Below are 25,503 nucleotides of genomic sequence, written 5' to 3'. Positions count from 1 at the left end.
CTTTCTTTCTTTCTTTCTTTCTTTCTTTCTTTCTTCCTTCCTTCCTTCCTTCCTTCCTTCCTTCCTTCCTTCCTTCCCTCCCTCCCTCCCTCCTTTCTTTCTTTCTTTCTTGAATTTAGTTCCTCTCCATGAGATCAAATTGGCTGCCTGCTAGCATCTAAATTCTGCCACTGTACTGCAGAGGTAGTCAAAGGCTCCAGGTGAATATCTTATAGTGGCATTGGAACATCCCTGGACACTATTGCTAAACGTCAACACTTTCTCCCTCCTGGAGATGGAAACATGTAATGTGCTTTCTAACAGTGGTGGGTACAAATCCAAACCTCATCTCCTAAAAATATAAAACCTTGACCTCACCACATGTCTAAAATGGCTATTCTTACAATGCATCATTCTGCAGCCTGCTATCATCAAAGGTTGCCATCTTGGTTGTGTTTGGGATTCTCCCTCCCTACTGCATGTTGATGGATATTTAAGACCAATGTGTTAGGGAAGGCTGATAAATAGTTTGAAGACAAAAAAAAGGGACAAAGTATATAGTATTAAAATACCTATATGAAAACAGCCAAAAGTCCTGCATATTTTAAAATAAAATTGCTCATTCTCATAGCTTATTTTGGCATAATCTATGCTGGTGTTTGAGACATGCCTACTCGTTTGATAGAACTACCTATTTGAGGTATTTCAGTTTTGAGGGCAGGAAACTGATGGCGCTTCCTCCTTAAATGAGATACTTTCCTTCTCGGATAAGATGGCTTTCAGTAGACACCCTTTAAAGATCACCCTCTCTCTCTCTCTCTCTTTCTCTCTCTCTCTCTCTCTCTTTCTCTTTCTTTTGCTTCAGATTGAAGTAGCTATCCTTTGCTCTATTTTATTGCCAGGTATAATGCAGGTAATACAGTGTTTTTACTTGATCCATTGCCCCCCCCATCAGTGAACAGGCAAGTGTCAGACAGCATTGATGCATGCAACCAGACATAGCTCTATCCCATTCAAACATGGCTCGTAGAACTTCATAAGGATTACCGTATTTTTCTGAGTATAAGACGCACCAGAATATAAGACGCACCAAGATTTTGAAGAGGCAATTTTTTAAAAAAAAGCTATTGCACTCTGCAGACCTCCCCAAAATGGCCTGTTTTTTTGCAAAAAAAGGGCCCTTTTTTTTTTCAAAAAAAAGAGGGCATGCATAGCTTTAGGAGTCTTATAGAGCGCTCCTGCGGGCTGGCGGGGAGGAAATGGCCATTTTTTGCTAATTTTTGCATTCCCCAGGCCCCAAGAGCACTCTATAAGCCTCCTAAAGGCTGTGCACCGCCATTTTGGTGAAGGGGCAGGGTTTCGGGAGGCCAAAGGTTCTGTATTCAGTGTATAAAACGCATCCAGATTTTCAGCCTCTTTTTTGTGGGAAAAAGGTGCATCTTATACTCCCAAAAAATACAGTAGGTGTCTTCAACTTCTGTATGCTACGTTTGAGAGTAAGGTTGACACTATTAGGCAGAGGGCAGTCTGTCAGCAACATCACTAGTGAATTAGGCCAGACTCAATAGATAATTTGCTCTTGTTTTTCATCCCGCCCCCTCAAACTGGATGTCATGTTGTAATCCAAGTTGTAAGAGATGTTAACGCCATTTTTTACATTTGGCCTAATTTTTGTACTTAAAAATCAGAATTGGAAAGTGGCAATTTGTAAAGGCTTACGAAATTGTCTCCTATTCATTTACAAAGATAATCCGGCAACCGCAATTCCTGAAGAGTGGGATGCCATGGAGGAAACGATGCGTATTAAAGTGGTGGAGCTGAAACCAGAAATGACGGAATATAAAAAAGTCCAGGATATGTTTAACCTAACATGCAAGGACTGTACCATTGAAAAGGTAAAGCAATAACAGCAACAACAAATACCCCACATCTTTTGTTCTGCTTCTTTGAATGGCAAGTAAAGCCTTAGCCCCTCTTCCCTCCCAAAAAAGTTGATGCCATTCATTCATTAAATATCCCAAAGGTGCTTTTTCAAGAGGCAATTGGACTTTCTGTTTTTTTCTTTGAAGGCATTTCACTTTTCATCCAAAAGCTGAGAGCTGAAGAAGCTTCTTGGATGAGAAGCAAAACTTTTTCAAAGAAAAACCAGAAAGTCCAATTGCCTCTTGAAAAAGCACCTTTGGGACATTTATTGTTAGTGTTTAATGAGCTGTGACCTGGATGACTGAGATTCTCCATAGACACTAACATTAGATGTTTAGAAGAACTTGGATTTCTACTGTCAAAAATTTCTACTTTTACAGTAGTGCAAATACTCATATGGCAATCAGAGGGAAGCATATGTCCTATTAAATTGACCGAGTATCAGAAGTCAATTCTTTTTATTACGCTGTGATCTTAGAATAGGGCAGTCTAAAATAATTACAGGTAGTCCTCGACTTACAATACTTTGTTTAGTGACCACTCAAAGTTAGAAGGGCCCTGGGAAAAGTGACTTAATCATTTTTCTCACAACCATTGCAGCATCCCCATGAATTCAGACAATTGGCAACTGACTCATATTTATAACAGTTGCAGTGTCCCGGAGTCATGTGATCCCCTTTTGTGATCTTCTGACAAGCAAAGCCAGATTCACTTAACAACCGTGCTAACTGAACAACGGTGGTGATTTGTTTAACACCAGTGGCAAGAAAGCTTGTAAAAGGGAGCAAAACTAACTTAACAAATGTCTCACCTAGGAACAGGAATTTGGGGCTCAGTTGTCCTAAGTCAAGGACTAGCTGTACTAGAAGAGAGAAAGGCTGTGCGGAGAATTGGATTCGATGGACAAAAGGCATGCATGGCATATTCACATGCATTCCAGATGCCTTATACTCTTCAAATCCAGGTTGCTGCACAGATCTAGAAAAGATTTCAGAAAATATATTTTTCATACTGTCCTTAGTTGAAGGAATGACTAAATGTAGTTATCATTCTTGTTAGGTAGACATGCACCTTTGGCCTACGTTGCTTCTGCAAAAGAAACTCCATCATTGAAGTACACACCCATTCCCTGGCAAACAGATTGACATTAGGAAGTATTTTGAATGCTTCATTAAAATCAGCTTTCTTTCGCAATCTGAGAAAATCAGTCTGTCTCCTCTGTGAGAGTCTTTCTGATATTTAGTAGTAGTGTATTTCTGAATGATCCAGAAGGGGCTGCCTCAAGAATTAGTGATGGTCAGGCTCATTGAATTAGGGGACTTCTGACACCACAATTCATGCAGGAACAACAGTGATCAAGATAGGACTAGAGCAAGGGGGTCAACTCACGTCACGGTAGCATCACCCCTTCGCTAAACAGGGAGTGGCCAGCGTGTGACACATCTGGTCTGCAGGCCGGGAGTTTCACAGACCTGGATTAGAGGAATGGGTGATGGCTACAGCTGTTGCCCTTTAATAGCAACTGTGATGAAAAAAACCTGTATTAGTTGGTTTCAACTTTTTGTTTATTTTAGTAAAGAAAAGTACCTCTGCTTAAACTGTTATTCTCCAAAGATCCAAATTGATTCTTCTTTTTTTTAAAGGACATGGCTTATTACTAATTTTTGTTCTCTTTTCATTGGCAGATTGAGAGGATACAAAACCTTTTCTATTGGCAGGCATACCAAATAAAAAAGCAGGAGATGGATGCTAAGAATGGCAGCATAAATAATGAGAGGCTCCTTTTTCACGGAACAGCCAGTACATCATTAACCCACATAAACAGCACTGGCTTTAACAGGAGTTACGCTGGATTGCATGGTAAATTGTGCTTGAAGCCTGGTTCTTGATAGCAGCTGTTTCACAAATTGTCCTAAACCCTGTTTGGTTTAACAGGTTTACTCAGCTTCAGTCATCTTGGGTTGTATGCTAAGATGTAACCATGATTTGTGGACCATTGCAGCAGAGTAGCACAACATGCTAAGCCAAAGCTAATCAAGCCACATTACATCACAGCATAATTTGTACACCTCCGGGGGTGGTGCGGGGAGAATAACATTTTTTTTCTCCTGAAGCCTTTGCTGTCTTTGGAGAAATTTGGAAGAAAAATGTGCTTGCTTTACATTCTGGCAGGAGTCCAGTAGATTACCTAGTGACTTGGTCAGTAGTGAGTCAAATGTCTGGACACTAAGAGAGGAATTCCCATGGAAAAGGAATGATCATATGACTCTTGAGGAGTTGGTGATCTCCAGAATGATGCTAGGAAAACATCTTTGTATCTGAGTCCAGTACTCCTAACTTCGTAATTACAGGTAGTCCTCAACCTAACAACTACAATTGAACCCACATTTTTCATTGCTAAGCAAAACAGTGGTTAAAGTGAGTTACAACCTTTTCCCCCACAGTTGTTAAATGAATCACTTTGGTTGTTAAATGAATTGTGCACTTGTTAAGCAAATCTGGCTTCCCCCATTGACTTTGCTTCTCAGAAGCTGGCTGGGAAGATGACAAATGGTGATTGCACGGTTCCCCAGGACAATGCAACTTTCATAAATAAGTGCCAGTTGCCAAGCACCTGAATTTTGATCACTTGACCATAAGGATGCTGCAAAAAAAAAAACCAAAGAAAAAACTGGTCATAAGTCACTTTTTTTTGGTGCAGTTGTAACTTTGAATGGTCATTAAACAAATGGTTGTAAGTTGAAGACTACCTGTACAATTATCCATGGTGGAAAAGTCAGGTGCTGAGATAAAATTTAAAGGGAGGAGCTAATGGAGGATAATAACACTTAGATTTATATACTGCTTTACAGTGCTTTACTGCCCTCTCTAAGCGGTTTTTTTTACAGAGCCTATTGCCCCCAATATTCTGAGTCTTCCTTTTACCGACCTGGGAAGGATGGAAGGCTGAGTCAGCCTTGAGCCATTGAGATTCAAACTGCTGAATTGTTGGCAGTCAGCACAATTGGCCCGCAATACTGCATTCTGACCACTGCATTCCCCCTACGGTAATGCTCAAGATGACATGATGGGCTCCATTTATTGCAGCTAATCTTGGTCTATGTTCATTTGCTCAGCGATCATTCAAAGATATGGTGGTGCTGACCAGTCCTCAACCATCCCATCCATTGCAGTGTCCCTTTGCTCACATGAGCACAGATCAGGCACTTGGGTGCCCGGATTGTGATTGAGGATTCTAGCAAGCTGCGTCACATACTCACTATTTGCAGTCTTCTCTGCTGGCTTCCCACAAGCAGTGGGAACCTAGCAGGCAAGGTTGCAAGGTACCACACCAAACTGTTCCCAGTGTCTTTTCTCCTAAAGAACTTACTATGCACCCTCACCTGCCTGTGCTTTTGTAGACATACCTGCACAAGGTTGCCCGTATGCCAGTGGCCTTTACCAACTTGTCCACAGTCTTTAGGCTTCTGCTCGCCCCCCCCCCCAAAAAAAAACCTATGTATCCTCCTCCCTTTCCTTTTCTCAGACTCCTCCTTCTTCCCGCAGGGATTTCTATCACTAATTGATGCAGTCATGCAATGTCGTTCTTTACTATCACATCTCCAAAGCCATCCTAGTCTCAGTTGCCATTGTAATCTGAGGACTACCCGTACTTGGAAAATTTGTTTTTATTGAGGGTTGACTTCAATATGACCAATTATTGAGCAAAATGCCTTAAAGAGTGAAAAGATAGAACACTGGTTGTTGCTGACTCTTTACATCTTTTCTTCCTCTTATAGCTGCCTATTTTGGAAATGGGACTTACTTTGCCGTAAACGCCTCTTACTCTGCTCACGATACCTATTCGCAACCAGATGCATCTGGGATAAAATACATGTACCTTGCCAGAGTGCTTGTGGGAGAATATTGTGTTGGGTCAAAAGGATTAGTCGTCCCGTATCAAAAAAATGCAACTGATCCAACCGATCTATACGATAGTGTAACTGATAATCTGAAAAAACCTACCCTTTTTGTAATTTTCAACGACATCCAAGCATATCCAGAGTATCTCATTACATTTAAATTTTAACTAACCAAGTTCCATAACTTGGTTAGTTAAACTAATAATGCAAAAAAAAATTGAATTATATATTCATGTGCTTTTGTTAAAAACAAAATGTGTCTGAATGAATAAAATAATGCACTATTCAGAAGATAGGAAACATTCTTTATGTTAAAAATGAAAGTTCAGAAGTTCCAGTTTCTTCAGGATGTGCCAAATATTATGGATAAATTCAGACAAAATAAATGCAAGAAGTTAGGAAAGTTAACAATAACATTCTAGCATGCTAATGAATAATCAAGAACAGTATCATGCAAATGTTAAGATCAGTAACTTATATGGCATCAATCATTTTTAGATCTGTAACAATAGCAAGGGGAAGTGAGGGCCTGTAAATGGATCACAGACAGGTGGGCCAGTAAGATGGCAATGATGAAGATGCTGAATTTGATGGAAAACTTCACATTCAGATTCACCCTGCCATTGTCGTTCAACTCTGCCTACCTCATAGTGCTGTTGTGGGGGTAAAATTCATGGAGATACTTACCCTCTGACACATGGAGAAAAGATGGGATGTCAATAATAAGAAATTAATGAAAATTAAACCAAATGCCTTAAGAAATACTTTTCCTTGCTTCTTTGTCAAAAATGAATTCATTCAAATGTTGGGGTACATTACTATAAGCTTGGGTTTAGATGTTGCCTTCCCGCATTGGATTTTGCCTTGCGATATTGAATAATAGTCTTTGCTCTCCTCCCCACCCCCATGTCCTTAATTCTTGAACAACAATGAACAATAACAGTTGGAAGGGACCCTGGAGGTCTTCTAGTCCAATCCCCTGCCTATATCGTTTGGCTATCCAACATCTTCTTAAAGACTTCCAAGATTGGGGCATTCACAACTTCTGAAGGAAAGCCGTTTCACTGATTAATTGTTCTGTCAGGAAATTTCTGGTCAGTTCTAAGTTGCTTCTCTCCTTGATTAGTTTCCACCCATTGCTTCTTGTTTATACACTCAGGTGCCTTGGAGAATAGCTTGACTCCCTCTTCTTTGTGGCAACCCCTGAGATATTGGAACACTGCTATCATGTCTCCCCTAGTCCTCCTTTTCATTAAACTAGACATACCCAGCTCCTGCAACCATTTCTTAATACATTTCAAATGATGGGGATGGTGTTGGGGGGGAAGCATGTGCACTTTTGACCAGCAGCAATTTCTTCCTCCTCCTCCCCCTCTCATACATTAACATTTTTATTTGTCAAAGAATGGGGAAGAACCATACAAATGTAAAATAAATACTTAGAATAACTTTATTGTCACTTTAATGTGCACTAATTGACCTACATTAAAATGAAATTTCATTGCATCCAGCTCTCAAAGGATCATCACTTCCAATATACACTACATAAACATGACAAAAATATAAATAAATAAATACCGTATTTTTCAGAGTATAAGACGCTCCGGAGTATAAGCCGCACCTAGCTTTCGGGGAGGAAAACAAGGGAAAACAAATCTACATCTGCCTCCCTGCAATTTTCCTCCGTGCAGCAAATAGCAAACAGTACAGACAATAGACACACTTTGTGGTGTTACATTTCAGACTATACTTGTGCAGATGCTGTTAAAATTACTGTGGCTTTCTGGAAATATATGTTATTCTCTGCTATTTAAAAGACGATTCAATAGCACTGGGCCTCTTCAGATCAAGCATTTATTTTGAAAAGCTTCATTTTGTTGTCTAGAACAATAATAAAGCAGTCTTTAAAAAACTAAGACTAATAATTTGAACATTCTATAGGCATTTATAGTTATTGACTTACCTCCTTGTAGCAAACAGCAAACAGCCTGTTTCAGTTTAGCCTGATTAGCACAAGAAAAAAAAATCTGCCTCTGCCTCCCAGCAATTTGCCTCCTTGCAGCAAACAGCCTATTTCAGTTTCAGCACCTCCTGGTGATCAGCTGTTTCAGGCTGCAGGGATTGCCATAACCTATTGCTGCTTCCACAAGCCCCCGTTTCCCATTTGCTGCAAGGAGGTAAATTGCTGGGAAGCAGAGGCCAAAGGGTGGGGGGCCGTGAGTGGGCGGGGCTACATTCAGTTTATACGACACCCAAATTTTCACCCTCTTAGGTGGAGAAGGTACATCATACTCCGAAAAATATGGTAAATATGCATATACCCCACATATATGAGACAGAAACAACAGTCTAGTTCAGATGTATACTTGTACATGGTGAGAAAAACAAATCTTACGAGTTTACCAGATTGCATAGGAAACAAAGCTGTTACAGAATCTGGTAGAAATACTTAGAAACCTCCTCTCAGAGGGGAGCAACAGAAACAGACTGTCAGACGGGTATATGGGGTCTCTAACAATGCTTTGAGCTCTAGTCACATAACGCTTATAATCAGTATCTTGAGTAACAGGAAGTAAGCTTCCTATAATCTTGGCTGGTTTCTTCTACTACCACCACTATAATGAGGGCTGATCAAGCAGCAGATCTGGGGGAAAAACCGATAGCAGAGGAGGGGACAGATTTTTGGACTTTCACGGTTAACAACTTTGAGAACCAGAGATCTGGTAATAGCATCATGTCCATGGGATGTTCCCACATGAAAGTTGTACTATTGATCTGTTCACCTGCAGCTTTTTCAAATCCTGTTAGATAGCACCGAGTCAATCCTGAAAGTTAAAAAGCTTGGGCTTATTAATAGTTGGGCAACAAAACACCTGGGATTCCAGAGCTTTGGCTAGAGGGCGAAGTTGAAAAACCATTCTGGGAAAAAGCAATGGCAAATGATTTCTGAAACACCGAGAAAACTTGGGTGCAGAGTTAAGTTTGAGTCAAAGGCATCTTTACCTTTTACCTGGTCAATTAGATGGGATTCTAACATAGCATAGATGATGTAATGGATCAGTGGTTTAAGATGCTGGACTTGTCAGCTGGAAAGCCAACAGCCCAAGTTCAAGACCTGAGCTTGGCATGACAGAGTGAGGTCCCATTCTTGTCCCTGCTCCTGCCAACCTAGCAGTTCAAAAATATGCAAATGCAGGTAGATAAATAGGTACCACTTTGGTGGGAAGATAACAGTGCTCCATTACTCATGTTGGCCAAAGGTCTTCAGACAGCACTGGCAGAGATGAACACTGCCCCCTAAAGTCCACAACAGCAGAGGATTAAAATCTGCTGGGAATCTTTTACCATTTTTAACCTAGAGTGGCATAAATGGTTTGATAAAAATTCAGATGAGCTTAAAAGACATCCTATTTTCATTTGTTGAAATATTTACAATACATAGTCACTTTTGCAGAAGGAGAAAAATTACATTGCATCACAATCAGATTTACTTGGAGTAATGATGAAACTGCCACCTCCTTTAAACAGGCTAATCATGCTGGCAATTAATTTTAATTTGGACAGCAGTTGTTTAGACGAAGCAGAAATAAGCCTGGAACACCATCATCATCTCTCACAAACTGCTGTAGCCCCATCATTTGGCTTAAATATAGTGTCAGATCCATGCAGAATTATTATGCCTAATTTGCTGTCCCAAATTCAGTGACTTTGACCGATCTTCAAAAACAAAGCCAAGACTTGGCTGGGAGATGAGCAGGAAATGCCAGAGACATGGATTGGGAAATGGAGTTGGTTTGAGGAAGCAACAGAAGACAGCAGAAAACTCTGGGCACTGTGATGGCTGCCTGCCAGCGTTAACACCCAGAATTCACCAATTTGAGAGTTTTGAGAGATGGGTTAAAACTGACCTAGTTTCTGCCAGCTTCTATTTCTAATCAAAGGGAGAAGAGGAACTGTATCATTTTTAAAAATTGCAATCTCACACCATACTCACTAGCACTGATGGTCTTACCTAGTTAGGTAAGGAAACCTCTGAAAGCAAACAACCAAGCTCAGAGAGCACCACAGACTCCAGATTGTTAAGACCTTAAACATTTGTTCAAAAGCAGCCATCTACATGGAAAACCAGAAGACAACGCTGGACCAGTCCAACATTGATGGAGGTCTCCTCCAACCGATGAAACGGTTGATGCGTGAATAAGCAGATTCTCCTGCTTGGGAAAAATCAGGCAGGAAAGCCAAGCCCTAAAACGTTCAAGCACTTCAGAAGTCAACCGAAGAGGACTTTGGGCAAGGGTCTGTATACGTGGAAACCTCAAAAGACTTGACCATTGGTTCCAAACGGAACGATTTCTCCCGCTGCTTCCTTTCTGGATGGAGTGGAGAACAAAACTCTGAAGAATTCAGCCAAACAGTTTATGAGCGAGGCAAAGAAAAAGAAAGGAAAGGGGAGGAGGATTGGAAGGAAGCGACGGATGGAGAAATGAATGATAAATCCTAGCAGTTTTCTTTTAATCCTACGCCATTTTTTTAAAAAAAAATAATGCCTTTTTTCACACCTCCCTAAATGTTAAAGGCAGGGGAATTACCACAGGCTTGCAAAACCTTTTTCGGAAGGAGAAAGGGGGCGGTGACTGTGCTCGAACTAACTGGAAAGAAATACGATCCAGCGGCGGGGGAGCCAAATACCCAGCTGCCTCCTTGTCACTTCCGTTTATCACGAAGAACAGGTGATAAAAAATAAAATAAAATCTGGGAATCGAGTTTATAGTGGGAAAACGAAAGTGAAAATGGTACACGGTCAGTCTAACTCGAAGACTTTTGCCGCTATCCCACGATGGCGGAGGAAGGAACGATGTGTTCCTTTCCTTTGCTGGTGCAGGGAGCCTGGGGGAGCCCCGAGCCCCCCCAAAAATTGAGAAACAAAATGCTCTGCTACTTCCAAAGCCGGAAAAAGTCGGGAGGTGGAGAATGTGAAATCCAGAAGCAAGGGGGGCAGATCTTGGTTTGCTTTGCCCAGGAGGAAGGTAAAGAAAGTGTCTTATTCTTCTTCGGTGGGCTTCATTGGGAATTTTTACCTCTCTTCTTTGCTTGTTTGCTGTAGGAGCGACAAACACTTTAAATAACGCTGTGAAAAGGAAGAGGGGGCTGGAATGCTAGTTTTCAGGATCACATTATTGGTTTTGCTGAGATAAATACGGTTGTTCTTCCTACTGCAAATTAAATTTGTAGTGGAAAAAGGTCACTATTTCCCCTCTTCACTTTCCACTTGTCTATCCCTTCCACTCTTCCAATCTCCAAAGCAGTTTGAAAATGTTATCTTCAGGCCTGCAAATTTTGGGAGGCTGATAAAGATGACTACCCTTTGGCATTCAATAAATAGTTTTTAACTCCAGATCTGGAAGTACCATCCTCATCAAGCCTAATATTTAACTTTATTTATCATTTGGAAAATTGTTTAAAGCAATTAAACAAAATGCTAACCTTAAATTAAAAATGCACCTCTTGTACTGATGTAGGAAAACTAGGGAGTTAAAGGATTGCTGAACTAATCTAAATTAAGCATGATGACACAAAGGTTGCATTTGCTGCCTCTTTGTTTTTGGAAGTAGAAATGTTTTAAAGATCCCTGTAATGTATTTATTTTTGTGACACAGTGAGGCAAAGAGTTCTCTCCCAGAAGATCCATGAGCTTGACTTGGCAGGAAAAGGAACACTACAGCTGGAGGTCTCCCTGTATGAAACAGCAGATCCAGCTAAAGATAATGCACCTAAGAAGGAAATGATTTCTAAAAAGGTAACATTAACCTCATAGATTTCATACCTTGAAAAAGAGACCAACTGACCTTCCAGGCAGTGCATTGGTATGCTAATGTTCCCCTCCCTTTTTTATTTTTAGGCTCTGGGAGAAGAAGGCCAAGCAAGTGAGATGGGCAAATCCAAGTTTTAAACATTAAGTCAATTTTACTTTGGCCTTTACCAAGGGGAATTTTGGAAATGGGAGCAGTTGCTGATGATATTTACATCATGATGTTTACATCAGTTCTTGGTATTTACAGGCCAGCTCCATGACTGTATAAGGAGCAGATGATCTACCAGGGCAGGTGTTTTACAATGTTCTGGTGTTTGAAAAATATAGAAAAGAGCAAATGAGGTTCAAATTCTTAGTTTCGTTGTTTGGAGCTTGTTGGCATAAAGAAGAAAGCAAGAAAAGTAAGATTGAAGATTCATAATACTACGATAGTAAGAGAAAAGGAAGGTCCTTTCCCAAACAATGTATAGTTAACCTATAGACATTTTCTAGCTCCAAAGGTGTGTGCAGCCACTGGCTTCGGTTGTTTTAAAGGAGATTCAACAAATTCAGCATTTACTTTGGAGAATCACTGTGGATCGCTATAGATATAGCTTTTTAGTTGCCAGTAAACATGGGTAGAATTGAGTTCATGTCTCCTACATCAGTACTATATCTGAATTGTCTTAAAGAGAAATCAGGAGAATTAAGGTGGGATGTTTGAAAAAGAATACCCTAGCATTTTAAAATAAAAAATAAAGGTAACTTCAGTAAAGTGAATACAATTTTAAAGTAGTGTGATATTATTAATTGTAATTCTGCCTTTTTAGATATAATTCAGGATTGCAAACATACCTAATTCTCCTGCCCCCCCCTTTTTTCCCCTAGAACAGTAATTCTGTGTGGTGGATAGGGCTTGGAAAAGTCTAAAGTCACCCAATCAGCTTTTATGTCTAAGAGATAGCTGGAACTTACAAGCTCAATCGGCTCTCTAATATATTTAAGTAACTTAAAAATATAATCCACACCAGGGTGGTTGAATCTTCTTTTTATTTTTTCCTTTTTGAAATTAGAAGTGAAACAAGACTGCCAAACAAAGAATGTTACCCTAACAAATGAGTCAGCTGTGGAAGCTCCACATTCTGAGAAGGATATTCTTGACTATCCTCAAACATTTTCACAAGTAGTTCTTGAAAATGTTGAAGAAAATATTCACCTGGACACATTAACGCTATTGGTAGATAACATCAGTGCTCTTTCAGGAGATAGTACCTTCCATATTGAACAGATAAATGAGAAGAAGGCTGCAGTAGTAACCTTTCAGCAAAGCTCTGGTAAGATCTTTAAGCTCATTGTTCAGATGTTTAATATTTGGAGGATCCTATGGTGTACTTTCCTACTCAAGTGTGCTTCTGATACATTGGACTGCAGTCCTTGTCACCCATAGTCACTTGTGGGTCACAAGAGTTTGAACCCCACGAATCTATGAGAGTGTTGATCAGGATTCTGATTCCTATATTAAAATAGCTGAAAGTTGAGGAGTACTGTATTTTTCGGAGTATAAGACGCACCTTTCTTCCTCAAAAAAGAGGCTGAAAATCTGGGTTCGTTTTAATACATAAATAAATGGCGCATATTACACCAGACATCACACTGGTTGAGAAAAATAAGGTCACAATCATAGACATCACAATACCAGGTGATGGCAGGGTTGCCGAGAAGGAACATGAAAAAATCGCAAAATACCAGGACTTAAAAATCGAAATTCAACAACTATGGCACAAACCAGCAATGGTTATTCCAGTGGTAATTGGCACACTGGGTGCTATTCCAAAAGCACTGGAATTACATTTAAAACAGTTAAAAATTGACAAAATCACCATCAGTCAAATGCAAAAAGCTGCACTGCTTGGATCTGCACGCATATTACGAAAATACGTTACGACGTCCTAGGCCCCTGGGTGGGGCCCGACTAGTAATTAATGCCAAATCCGGCGAAACAACTGGCCACTGTGATACAATTCTGTTGTTGCGATAATAATAATAATAATCATCCATGGGAAATGGGGTGGGGAGGAGTAAGTGGAATCCGGGATGCTAGCAAAGCACACCCAATCTGTGGAGACCCAGCGGGGCAGGATGTGGTGGGAGCAACTGTGGGAGCCCCAGGGGAGCATGAGGTATCTCAGTAGATTGGGGGAGACCTGCTCCAGCACTAGGCCCTGCATGCTGTTCCCCACTCTGAGATACCTCATGTGCATTTAATGACCTGCATGACCTCGATTAACAAATGCATTGGGGAAAGCAGGGAGTGATCATATTCATTTAACATGATTCAATCAAATGAATCCTTGAGTTACGAATGTAATTGACAGGCTCTATTACATTTTTAACTTGAGGATTACGTGTACAATAAATATCACTGCTATCTGCATGGAGGAATGGGCCAACATACCAGCAACAGTGTGTGCCAACCTTGTGAAGACTTACAGAAAACGTTTGACCTCTGTCATTGCCAACAAAGGATGTATAACACAGTATTGAGATGAACTTTTGATATTGACCAAATACTTATTTTCCACCATAATTTGTAAATAAATTCTTTCCAAATCAGATAATGTGATTGTCTGGATTTGTTTTCACATTTTGTCTCTCATAGTTGAGATCTACCTACGATGTCAATTACAGGCCTCTCTCATCTTTTTAAGTGGGAAAACTTGCACAATTGGTGGCTAACTAAATACTTTTTTGCTCCACTGTAAATGTAATGTATCATTTAGTGGACTATTTAATTATAATTTATTTGAAAATTATATAGTAAAATAACTGTGGGGGCAAGTTGCTGACTCAAATTGCTAAAAAAAATTGTAAACCGCTTAGAGAGGGCTGAAAGCCCTATGAAGCGGTATATAAGTCTAATAAATAAATAAATAAATAAATAAACTAAAAACAAATAATTCCATATCAGACATTTTAAAGTAATATGCTTATTTATTGAAGTGTGTGAGGGAACCCTAGCTCAATTATTTAGGTAACAAAATAAAAAATGAAATAACAGTTGGAAGGGATCTTGGCAGGCTCTATTACATTCTATTACATTCATAACTCGAGGATTACTTATATTACACCACGGGACAAAGATTGGTGTTTGTGAGACAGGCGATGTGCATTTTGTTGGTCTCTACTCCATGAATGTTGTTTACAGAATAAAGAAATGGGCTTGAATTATGGAACATTAACTACGGAGATGGAATTGAAAGTTGTTTGCTGAAAGATATAAGAATATTATGTGAAAGTAGTGAGTTTGAGTGATACGTGGTGGAAATAAGTATAAATATTCACAGACTTAGATTAGTATCTTTATGGAGCCCTATCATGTTTTATTGCGGTGGTTATTTGTAAGTCTGAATTGTCAAGTTTTGTTTTATGTTTTTAACTTTTTAAATTCTATATTTGGATTTGTAAATTACCTAGGCAGCCATATGATATGAGTCACAGAGATGGGAGTTACAAGGAATTAGCAACCTTTCTCCCATACTGTTCCCATTCCCTGCTGAAGTCCCCAGTGGATCAAAGATCTCTCATTTGTTAAGGGACTGTTTTTTCCCTGTGTAATAGTATAATAGGTCAAATAATACTCTGTAATATACATTCCTAGCTCTTAGGCAGTTAATCTTGTAATACATAAAATCATCTTGGAAGTAATTTTAACGTCTCTTTGATTCCAGACGGATGTTATCGTAAGCACTATTGGTGAAGACCTAAAGTTTGGCACAGGCCACTTTCAAAAGCTTTGCTGCAGAAGGCTGGAGTTGAGCTTCAACTTGAGTTTCATCAAATGGTCCAAGATCAAGGAGCCCAAGGCAATTGTCTAATTCCAACCCACGGGCATACCGTATATACTCGAGTATAGGCCGACCCGAATATAAGCCGAGGCACCTAATTTTACCACAAAAAACTGGAAAAGTTATTGACTCGAGTATAAGCCTAGGGTGGGAAATGCAGCAGCTACCGATAAATTTCAAAAATAAAAATAGATACCAATAATGCCATTGCCCATTGAATAACATATACAGCCTGCCTGTGCCCATTAAATATACAGTAGCCATTGTAAAAATTTGCTCTGCATAACAAATTATTATCACACAATACCGGTGTATTCAATGAAATACTTCACTCACCTCATGATGCTGATGTCCCGCTGTGATGATGATGTCCCGCCTCCTATGACACACGGCACAGTGATTCCTATCATTGGATCACTGTACCAGAGGAGGTGGGACATCGCTATGTGGCTGCTTGCCATAACAAGGAGGAGGTGGGACATCGTTGCAGAGCGGCAGGAGGGGGAGGAAGGGGAATCGTAAGATAGCCCTGCATTACATTAGAACGTGAGGAGGGGGGATGGTGCGGTGCATGCTGCGCGGCAAACTGACACAGAGGGAGGGGAAACTCAGGGGCGCTGGGCCATTCACGAGCGTCACCCAGCGGCATGGCCCCGCCCCTTTTTCTCCTCCATTTCAGGCAAATTTTTCACTGACTCGAGTATAAGCCGAGGCGGCTTTTTTCAGCTCAAAAAGTGGGCTGAAAAACTAGGCTTATACTTGAGTATATACAGTAATCTTGCCTGCCTTTTCTTGTTCCACGTCATAGTTCCCCAGTGGGATGCAGGAAAAGGGAATGCAACCAAGGTACTGGTTTATTTTGCTTCCTTGTTTGCTGTAATTGCCATGGAATGTAATGTTCAGGAGTAAAAAAGAAGGAATATTTGTTTATAATCTTATGAGATTAACAATTCAGGTTAAAGAATAACGGGAACTGATATTTCCTTTTATGCTCTTTATGCATGCTCAAGGCAGTTTCTTGAGCTTTGCCAATACCTGGGTATTTTCAATGGCTCTGCTATACGGTTTTGGTTTTAACATCAGTTTTTGTGTGTTAGTTTGTACTAAAGTTACAAAGTATGTATGCTAAATTGTCCACCTCATCCCTAAGAACTTTATATGTGACGATAAGCTAAGAATTTCAGCGATTAAAATGCACTTAAACGTTTGGCTTATCTGCAGATGGGTTTATTTATTCTATAAGGATATACGTAAGATCATAGTTTTTAAATTACCTGTATGTACTTGTGAATTAAGCCCATATAAGAGCTGACTCTTGAATTTTAAAATATCATGACCAATTGGTAGCAGTTTATCCATTGGTGATATATTTTCCATCATACTTTGGTTAGAAATTTTGAGGATTGGCTTATCTGTTGATGGACTGATATAATATACATTATGACTTTTAATTTTAAAAAGGAGACATTTCTTTGTAATCCATTCTTCAATGCCAGAGCTATAGTTTTGATGCAATTGAATATGCTGAATTGATGTAGTTGGATATAGCTCTGCATGTTTTTCATATCCCTGTCTTTATGTGTGAATGAAGTTGATTTGTGCACACCTCTTGTCTGTTCTGGCTCCTAAATTAAGTCTTGTGTTAATATTGGTTCTTTTAAAGCGTAATGGTGAAATATTGCTTTATATTTTACAGATACTGAAAAGTATTATGAGAAATTGTCTGGAGAGGGCCGAAATGTTGTCATTAAAGTCTATCTCATTCCCAGCCATTGGGACTGGAGGTTTTAATTTTCCAAATTATGAGGTGGCTAAATGTATGTTTCAGGAAATACTTACATTCAGTAGAAAGAAGAATTTCAAGTCCCTTGAAAATGTTCATGTTCTCTTACATCCAAAAGATAAAAAAAATATAAATGTAATGTTACTTTTCTTCCAAATAAGAAACTGCCCTTTGTTTTTACGAAACCTCAAACTTTAATTTGCAAAAATAATTGTAAGTTTCCAGTTATTACAAAAACAGCAGGAGCAAAGCTGGACTTTTGGATGGACATCTACTTCCCAGATACAGTCAAAGGTAGCCCACTTGTCCTTTGAAGCTACAATGTGATTTGCTTGATTTTAACTAAATTAATTCATTTCTTCATTTGTTTTTATCCCACCTTTACTATTTTTATAAATAACTTAAGGCGATGATAACCAACAAGCCTTACTTATCCTATCTTCCCCACAAAAACAACCCTGTGAAGTTGGTTGGGCTGAGAGAGAGTAACTGGCCCAAAATTTCACGGCTAAGATGGGACTTGAACTCAAGGTCTCCTGGTTTCTAGCCATTACACCAAATTGACACTCTTACCAAACTTAATGCTTTGTTTTGTTAGGATTTGTGGCATAGTATGTTCAAATCCAGCCAGATGCTCATTAACCATGTTTAAATATTCTATGGAATAATGTACATATGACTCTCATTGTATTTGGCAGTATCTTCCAATCAATCATCTCTTCTTCTCAAAGATGAGCATCAGTGATGTCTTTCAGGACAGTCAAAGCAAATAGTTTTATCCAGAGCCTCATGGGTTTTTTGGGGGGTGTAGCAATTTTGCCCTAATGTTAGTAAATTTTAGTAAAAGCGCTTAACAGCTTCCTGGCTTCCTCCTATTCTTACAGTGATTATATTTTATTGAAGATGTTGGATCCACCTATTTTTAGTAGAAACCCTCATTGTACGCCATCCAATGACACTGTCCCTTAGGATCCCCAAATTTGCAAGTTCACTATCCTGAGTGCCATTATAGAAATGTTACAAGAATTGTTCCATGGTGTTATTGTTCCTTCTTTGCATAGTTTTGGAAACATGTGGCTAACTTCCCCCCCCCCTAGGTATTTACAAAGGTTTTTCGATCTGGGATTGAAGATATTCTCAAGGTTGTGCCACCTGGCAATGAAGAAATGGCAGGTAATGGGTGGGCTCAGTTGGGAAGACCCATTTGGAAGAGGGCTGTGGAAGTGGCAGGTGAGCGCTTGCTGCCTCTCACATGTAATCATTCCCTCGCCCTCCCCCCTTTTGCCAGTCGCCAAAGCCGGAAATGTTGGGGGAATCTCTGTTTTAGACTTTCTTTCAGAATGCCCATAACCACATATGCGAAGCCATAGCATGATATGTTTGCTCTTGGTAGTTAATGCAGTGTACAAATACAGCTACTGTTGTGAATCGTAGCTTAGTATGGTTTATTTGTTTGCATCCTGCCTTTATTATTTTTACAAATAATGTAAGAAGGTGAACTCCTCTTCTTCTTTTCTTGAGTGACTGGCCCCAAATCACCCAGCTGGCTTTCATGCCTAAGTTGGAACTTGAACTCATAGTCTCCCACTTTGTAGTCTGGTACCTTAACCACTAGACCAAACTTGTGATGCACAAAGTAGAGTAGAATAACTTGTTCAGCAAATCCTTGATTGTAATGTTTACCTGTTAAGTGTTATTTCAGCATATGAATGAGCCATGTTTTTTTCTCCAACAAATGTCCTCTTCCACACTGGGCAAAGAATTGTTCCAGTATGGCATATGTAGTTTCAGTGGCCCTTTTGGGGACATCTCTATTAACATTTTGGAAACATTTGCTAGATCTTGATCATAGATCTTCTAATTTCACCCTTTGGTGGTGATGGAAAAATCAACAGAGTTCCGTAGCATCTTAGATGTTCCAGGTGCCACTTTTAAGAGTAGCATTTCCCAGATGTGCAGACCTTATTTCCCTTGTATACAGATTTATTTCCCTTGGATACAGACTAAAAAAACTGAAGTTTTTTAAACTTTGAAATAGGTATTTATATCTTTTACAAAGAATAGGAGGACAATGCTCAGTCCAAGGATATCAGTGCTATAACTGAATCATAGTGTTTCTTTTTTCAGTCACAGGTTCCTTCGGATCCATTTCTACCTCAGCTTTAGGGAGTAATGAAATGCAGTTTGGATCCATTACCTTCCAGTCAGTGACTGGAGATATTGTTATGGAAAAGACGGATGTCATTGTGAATGTGACCAATGAAAACTTTTCATCCAAAGCAGGTACTGAATTTCAAATGAACATCTTCTGAACATTCTAATAAGCTAAGTGCTCATTCTTGGCAAGACAAAAAGCTATTTGGATATGCAAAAGTCTGTTTGCATGTATGTGAATGAATGAGAGCGAGAAATGAAGATTCATTGATTTAAAACTATTTTCTTGTAAGCACAGACAGTATTTCAGAGTATTGTGGCTCGATTCTGTTGGATATATCAATGCAGTATCTAACTCAATCCCCACCTCACAAATTCTTAGGAATTTTCTTTCTATGAAATGTTTGCAAGCAAGCAAAGGTTGTGTTTTAAGTTCACTTTTTACATTCATACATACTCCCCCATTTTTTCATTTCTTTACAGGTGTCTCCAAAGCAATTTTGGAAGCTGCTGGACCTGAAATTGAAGCAGAATGTGCAAGACTTGGTAAGGTGCAACAAGAGATTTCATTGGGTTAGGTAACAGAGGATTTGGGGAATTTCAATTGCCAAATATAGTTTGTATGCTATTTTCTTAATTGTTCTATCATAGTTCTGAATACATTTGTCAGTACAAATGTATAAAATTCATTAATTGGATCAAATGGCTCGTTAAATGAATGAAGATCTGACTTACTCCCCCCCTCCCCAGCTGCTGATCAGCTGTTTCCGCCTCCGCCAATCAGCTCTTTGCGGTACAGCCAAGGAAGGAACTAAATTGCCTCCAAGCAGGCTCACAGAGGTCTTCGTTTGCAGTTTTAAAAAAACCTATTGCTGATCAGCTCAAGTGTCTTCAGACAGCTGCCCAGAGGGGTGTGGGGTGATAATTTAAAGAACTCCAATTGCAGTTGTTTTTTTTTTTAAAAAAAAAAAAACACCTGCAACTAATTACCTGTAGCTTAAGCTTCACCAGCCAGGCACCCAGGAGATGGGGAGGGGGGTTTACAGAAGTCTTGTCTTGCAATAATAAGAGAGATGGAAGGAACCTTGTGGTCATCTAATCCAATCCAATACCGTTCTCACGAGTATTTCTGATAAATGCTTATCCAGTCTCTTCTTAAAAGCCTCCAGTGATGGGGAACCTACAATGTGTGGAGGCAATTTAGATTTGCAATTTAGATTTAAAACCTCTTTAAAAAAAAACACCGTCCTGATCAACACAAGCCTCTCCAGGCAAAATCTCAAAACGCATATAAATAGCTTGCAGATTTGAAAAAACAGCAGTTTTAAGAAGAGATACAGCACACAATATTATAGAATTCCTTGTGTAGATGCTAGCTAGCATTTCTACAAACAGTTTCAAAGCAAATGAAAACAAACTTTATTTTTGCAAAAGACTGTACAGTTGGTCCTTGAGTTACGAATGAAATGGAGCCTACCCATTCTATTCTTGGGAGTGATTCTCACATCTTGAACGGGATTGCTCCCTCTCGCTAATTGAATGCACGGTTCGTTAAATGCACATAAAGTATTTCAGGTTGGGAAGGCCTAGTGGTGGAACAGGGCATTTGCTTAAGAATACCCAAGGCTCACGGACCTACTGAAAAACCTCATGCTCCCCACAAGTGCTTTCACCCCACCCAAACTGTTTCACCAGGTCACTTACTGTGTAAAGATCTAGCAGGCTATCTCCTCTCCGCCACGATCTCCCCTCTGCAGCTCCATTTTGGCATGTGCAGACCTTGCCCGGCAGGGTTGAACAATTGTCGTGGTGCTGCAAAATTTGTAGTTCTGGGACTTGCTCTTAAACACTAGGAGATGCTGTAACCTGGGGATTACATGTTACTTATGAACACAATACTGTAGTCTGCAAAGTATAGAACAGTACTTAAAAAGAAGCAGAGCAGTTCCCAAAGTGCTTAAGACAAAACAGTACTGTACTGCACTATAGAGTAACAAAAAAAGAATATTTTAAAATACTTACAGGAACAATTCTAGCACTCTAGTTCTCAAGCCCAGGCAACAGCAGATCTTTCATGCAGCACCCAAAAATCAAAACCAAACTCGAGGCTGCGCTGGCTACAAAAATCACCCTGCCGTCTTCCAGAAATTGTATCATAACCCCGAACAGCACAGGCAGAACAAGACACAGAGTTAAAAATAGTGGCGCTGCAACAGTGACTGAATCCAAGTCACATGGCTACAGAGGCCTGCTTTTGATCACAGTTTTGAATTTCTAATGTAAGTACCCTTTCTGAATAAATTCGTTCTGTTGAAAATTCCCTGAAAGAAACCTCATATCTGGGGGATTACCTGTACTATTCTGTAAATTGGCTGTTGTTTGTTATAAAGAAAAATCTACAAATCAGGAGGAGGCTGTCTTAAGATACTGTGATAAAAGACTAAAAGAAGCTTTTGCTACATATAATGAACTGTCATTTAAATGGCTTTCTAAGATTTTCTTCCTTGGTCTATATTTCTATACAGAAAGCACTCCATAAAGATTGATACTAATGTTAACTGTTAACAGCCTGGCAAAAGAAGTGCATCTTTATAGATTTTCTATGTGTAGAGGGAATTGAGATATTTGTAACGTATGGGTAATTGCATTCTATAGCCTGAGTAATAATCTCCTGTGTGCCAGAAGGACCAGGGTGTGACAGCAAGGACGTCTACCAAAGGGTATCCTAACAAATAGATGGGCTCATTTAAGGGACCAACAGTCCTGGAAATCAATCATAAATAGCAAAGAATGTTAAAGATGTTTAGTATTCCTTTCTGACAGGCAAACATCCAGTTACTGAAATTGATCTTTTCACCTACAATCAAACTACGATTCCTGCACTTTGTACCAATTAGCAGTGTGGATACTACGTTTGGCACCATTTGTAATTTCCAAAGACTTTTCAAGAGTTGCCCTTCATGGAGAGTGTTGTTGAGTCAAGAAAGACAGGATATAATCAAGCTGTGGGTAATTATTTTTAAATCTGACTAGCTTAGGAAAGGTGGCTAGCTTGAAGGTTACAAATGTGGCCTTGCCGTTGTCAGTAATTCTAGAGACAGTTGAGGAACACTTAAGAAATAACTACTAGATTGCAAACTAACTCTTTTAAGGGTTGTAGCTTCATCTCAAACAAGCTAAGCCTCAACCCCAAAGTCTAGTTTTCTAGCAATATCTCTTGTTGGGATTTATTTTCAGCTCTTTTTTTCCAATCAGCCCATTATTGGACATAGGTAAAGTTTAAGAGGATCCTATGGTTCCTTGGAATTAGATGACAAGGAAAGGAATGTTGATGTCAGAATAAGCATTCTGATGGCACCATTTCCAAAACCTTCCCTCAGCTTCTGAGGGTCACTTCCCACCAGAATGCCAGAATATTTATGAAGATGGAGGAGCAGATTTTGGAAAGCGTCAGAAACTGCTTATCTACCTGGCACTTCTGATGTATCACAGTCTTTGACCATCAGTGAAAAAAACAAAGCAAAACATCAAGAGTTTACCTTATTTTCTCTGCCTGTGCCAAAGAGCTCATGAGAGGGCTATGTTTCTACAATTTGACTTTAAAAAGAACACCCAATTTTTCCTGCACTGTGCCAAATACATCTTTGCAGTAGCCACAAAGGGCGATCTGTTGTCAGACAGAATTTGTAGTTGGGGCTCTCCCATTAAACATGTATTTATAGATACTGTACCTCCAATGAATGTAGTATACTGTATAACAAGGACAGTTCATGGAGAAGTTATCATTTTTATTTTTCCAGCCTCACAGCCTCACAATGGATTTGTAACCACACAGAATGGAAAACTACCTTGTAAAAAAATTATCCACCTGGCTCCTTGCTCCAGCATCAAAACTCAGATCTCCAAAGTGCTTCAGGAATGTGAAGCAAAACAGTATGCATCTGTAGCCTTCCCTGTAATTGGAACAGGTTTGTATCCCCCCCCATCCCCCAGATAATCATTTGTGCTTTTCCAGAATAAAGTTTTCATTAATGAGGAACCTATGTCCTAAATCCTAGTGACAGTTTCCTAAATTAGCTCATTGTTAAAAAATGTGAACTGTTGCAATGGATTTGCCATGCTAAGCTAGCATCATATGGACAAGTTCCAGTGTTCTGCTATGTATGAACTGACAAAGGAGATGAAATTCCTTTGTATTCCATCCTTAAAAAGGAAGTAGGATCCACCTCTGAGCTTCTTTTTCTTAATATCTCCTTTATGACTTCTGTTCATTTGCAGACAGCAACCCCTGGTGTGTTTAGGACTTTGATCAAAGGCTCTTAGGGAATAACAGCTGAAGGCTATACTTAGAAGTTGAAATAATGTCAACTTAACAAGTCTCAAAATTGCCAAGTTTAGCCAAGGCTAAGCTTAACCCCATTGATGGAAGAAAGGCAAGAAGTAAATTAGATTCACTGTATATGCCTATTTTATGAGGAGATAGGCAACATTCCGCATAACTGATTGCCTGTTTTAAAAATGCACATGATGACTTGATAGACATGTTTGCTGATGCTGAAATCAAGAGACTGAATGATTTCCAGAAAAGATTGCATATTGTCATTCATCTGAACAGGACGGAGTCTCCTCCTTTTATTTTGTTATCCGGTATCCCCCGGGACGTCCTCACTGCTTTCACAGAAATTCAGAACCTCTTAAAAACACTTAAAGCTGACCAGGAAAAGAAATCCAAGCAGAACTTGCTCAAATTTTGGTTGAGTGGCAGTATTGTACAAATGGAAATGTCTTTGTAGCTTTTGATACATTCAGTAACCTTGATTTAGAAGATGCTAAAATCAGCAAAAAGAAACAAATTCAGGTCCAGATTCAGGGTCAGAACTACACAGCTGATCTGAACAAAATGTGTGTTGTAGATAGCCAAGGAAAAAGCATGAAAATTAAACGTGTTGGAAAGGATGAAGGTAATGAACTTCTTAAATCATTGGGGTTGGATTAGTGGCTAGATTACTGTTTTGGTCGCATCTCAAAAATATCTTCCTCACTTAAAAAGTGTGCAAAGGGGGTAGGGCAATAGTACAAAACAGTTGAATGTGTGTATCACTAGGAACATTTTTTAAAAAAGTAATCAAAGTGAACAGACCACTTGCAGTCAATTCCATACTACATCTGCAAGACTTGATCATGTGTAGAGCAGGTTTTCTATCTATTCATTTCCTAGCAAGAATTTTAGGCTTGTTTTTACTTTTTGGTAGAAATTGACAGTACAGGAATCTTTTCCCCAAAGTGAAAGAAGCAATGAATAACTTAATACAATGCTTGTGACTTCCATTGTATCTAGAAACATATTTCTTGGCTCATATCGTGCTTCCTTCTCTATCTGAATTTGAGAGTTTTTAACTTTTTTCTTTAAAAAGAATAAGAATAAATACCAATAAGGCTTCTGTACCATTTCACAGTGCTTTACAGCCCTCTCTAAACAGTTTACACAATCAGCTTAGTGCCCACAACAATCTGGGTCCTCATTTTCCCCATCTCGGAAGGATGGAAGGCTGAGTCAGTCTTGAACCTGTGAGAGATTCGAACTGCCAAATTGCTGGCGGCCAGCAATCAGCAGAAATAGCCTGCAGTGCTGCATTGTAACCACTGCACCACCACAGCTCAGGAAGATGATTTGTCTTCCAGATTTTAAAAATTTTACTCATTTAAAATACAAATTGCATATAATACATTCACAGAAGCATACAGTGTATAGACAACTTTGCAATTGAATGTTAACTCATTAAAATGAAGTATATCAAGTGAAATTCATTAAAATGAAGTATATCAAACATTTACTATTTTAATATTAGTGGTATTAAGTGCCATTTATATATTCATTTCAAAGCTCTTTTTTATTTAATCCAAAATGAATTTGAAAAGATAATTGTAATAATTGATTAACCCTATAGGTACATCATCAGTCAGTGCTGATGTCAAAACGTAAAGCTGGAGTAAATGTTGTTACGAAGAAAAAGTGCAGCTGGAAGTTTAAACTAGAATGGTTGGAAGAGTTAGTAGAGACTGAACTGCCAACTTTGTCTAGAAAACAGTTAACAAAACTGGGTGACATCTTCACTTATCATGAAA

General features: G+C 39.3%; 2 protein-coding genes and 1 long non-coding RNA gene across 4 annotated transcripts in view; 2 read left to right on the top strand and 1 right to left on the bottom strand.

The window, feature by feature from the left end:
• Positions 1 to 25,503, top strand: part of LOC106551604 (protein mono-ADP-ribosyltransferase PARP14) — a 60,062-nt gene that overhangs the window by 23,227 nt on the left and 11,332 nt on the right. The window contains exons 16-18 of the mRNA XM_087707798.1: positions 1,726 to 1,874; positions 3,588 to 3,762; positions 5,682 to 5,967. Coding sequence (XP_087563924.1) covers positions 1,726 to 1,874; positions 3,588 to 3,762; positions 5,682 to 5,967 — 610 coding nt within the window. The remainder of the gene's footprint in view (positions 1 to 1,725; positions 1,875 to 3,587; positions 3,763 to 5,681; positions 5,968 to 25,503) is intronic.
• On the top strand, positions 16,214 to 25,503 carry LOC106551607 (protein mono-ADP-ribosyltransferase PARP15-like). Of its 2 annotated transcripts, XM_087711560.1 has the most exons (6): positions 16,214 to 16,286; positions 17,137 to 17,358; positions 19,351 to 19,506; positions 19,861 to 19,923; positions 23,178 to 23,345; positions 25,326 to 25,503. In XM_087711560.1, the coding sequence occupies exons 3-6, from the start codon at positions 19,401 to 19,403 to the stop codon at positions 25,358 to 25,360; spliced, it is 372 nt and encodes a 123-aa protein (XP_087567686.1). In that variant the 5' UTR covers positions 16,214 to 16,286; positions 17,137 to 17,358; positions 19,351 to 19,400; the 3' UTR covers positions 25,361 to 25,503. The 2 variants fall into 2 exon arrangements, with proteins under 2 accessions (XP_087567686.1, XP_087567679.1); XM_087711553.1 differs by lacking the exons at positions 16,214 to 16,286; positions 17,137 to 17,358 and adding an exon at positions 17,750 to 18,396.
• On the bottom strand, positions 19,589 to 21,613 carry LOC148049392 (uncharacterized). The gene is made up of 4 exons (XR_015696137.1): positions 21,400 to 21,613; positions 21,082 to 21,243; positions 20,368 to 20,557; positions 19,589 to 19,893 (listed from the first exon to the last, which is right to left on the bottom strand). It is a non-coding gene; the product is annotated as an uncharacterized LOC148049392 (long non-coding RNA).

Source organism: Thamnophis sirtalis, unplaced genomic scaffold (assembly GCF_051295495.1).
Source record: "Thamnophis sirtalis isolate CommonGarterSnake01/CBP01778 unplaced genomic scaffold, rThaSir2_p1.2 scaffold_1, whole genome shotgun sequence".
Classification (NCBI taxonomy): Eukaryota; Metazoa; Chordata; class Lepidosauria; order Squamata; family Natricidae; genus Thamnophis; species Thamnophis sirtalis.
This window is presented reverse-complemented; position numbering and strand designations above follow the sequence as displayed.

Bases quoted from the DNA above. Each gene is read 5' to 3' on its own strand.
- LOC106551607 (XM_087711553.1), top strand. The intron at 19,507-19,860 runs GTACTGAATTTC...ATTTCTTTACAG, and splicing joins AAACTTTTCATCCAAAGCAG to GTGTCTCCAAAGCAATTTTG. The intron at 19,924-23,177 runs GTAAGGTGCAAC...TTATTTTTCCAG, and splicing joins AGCAGAATGTGCAAGACTTG to CCTCACAGCCTCACAATGGA.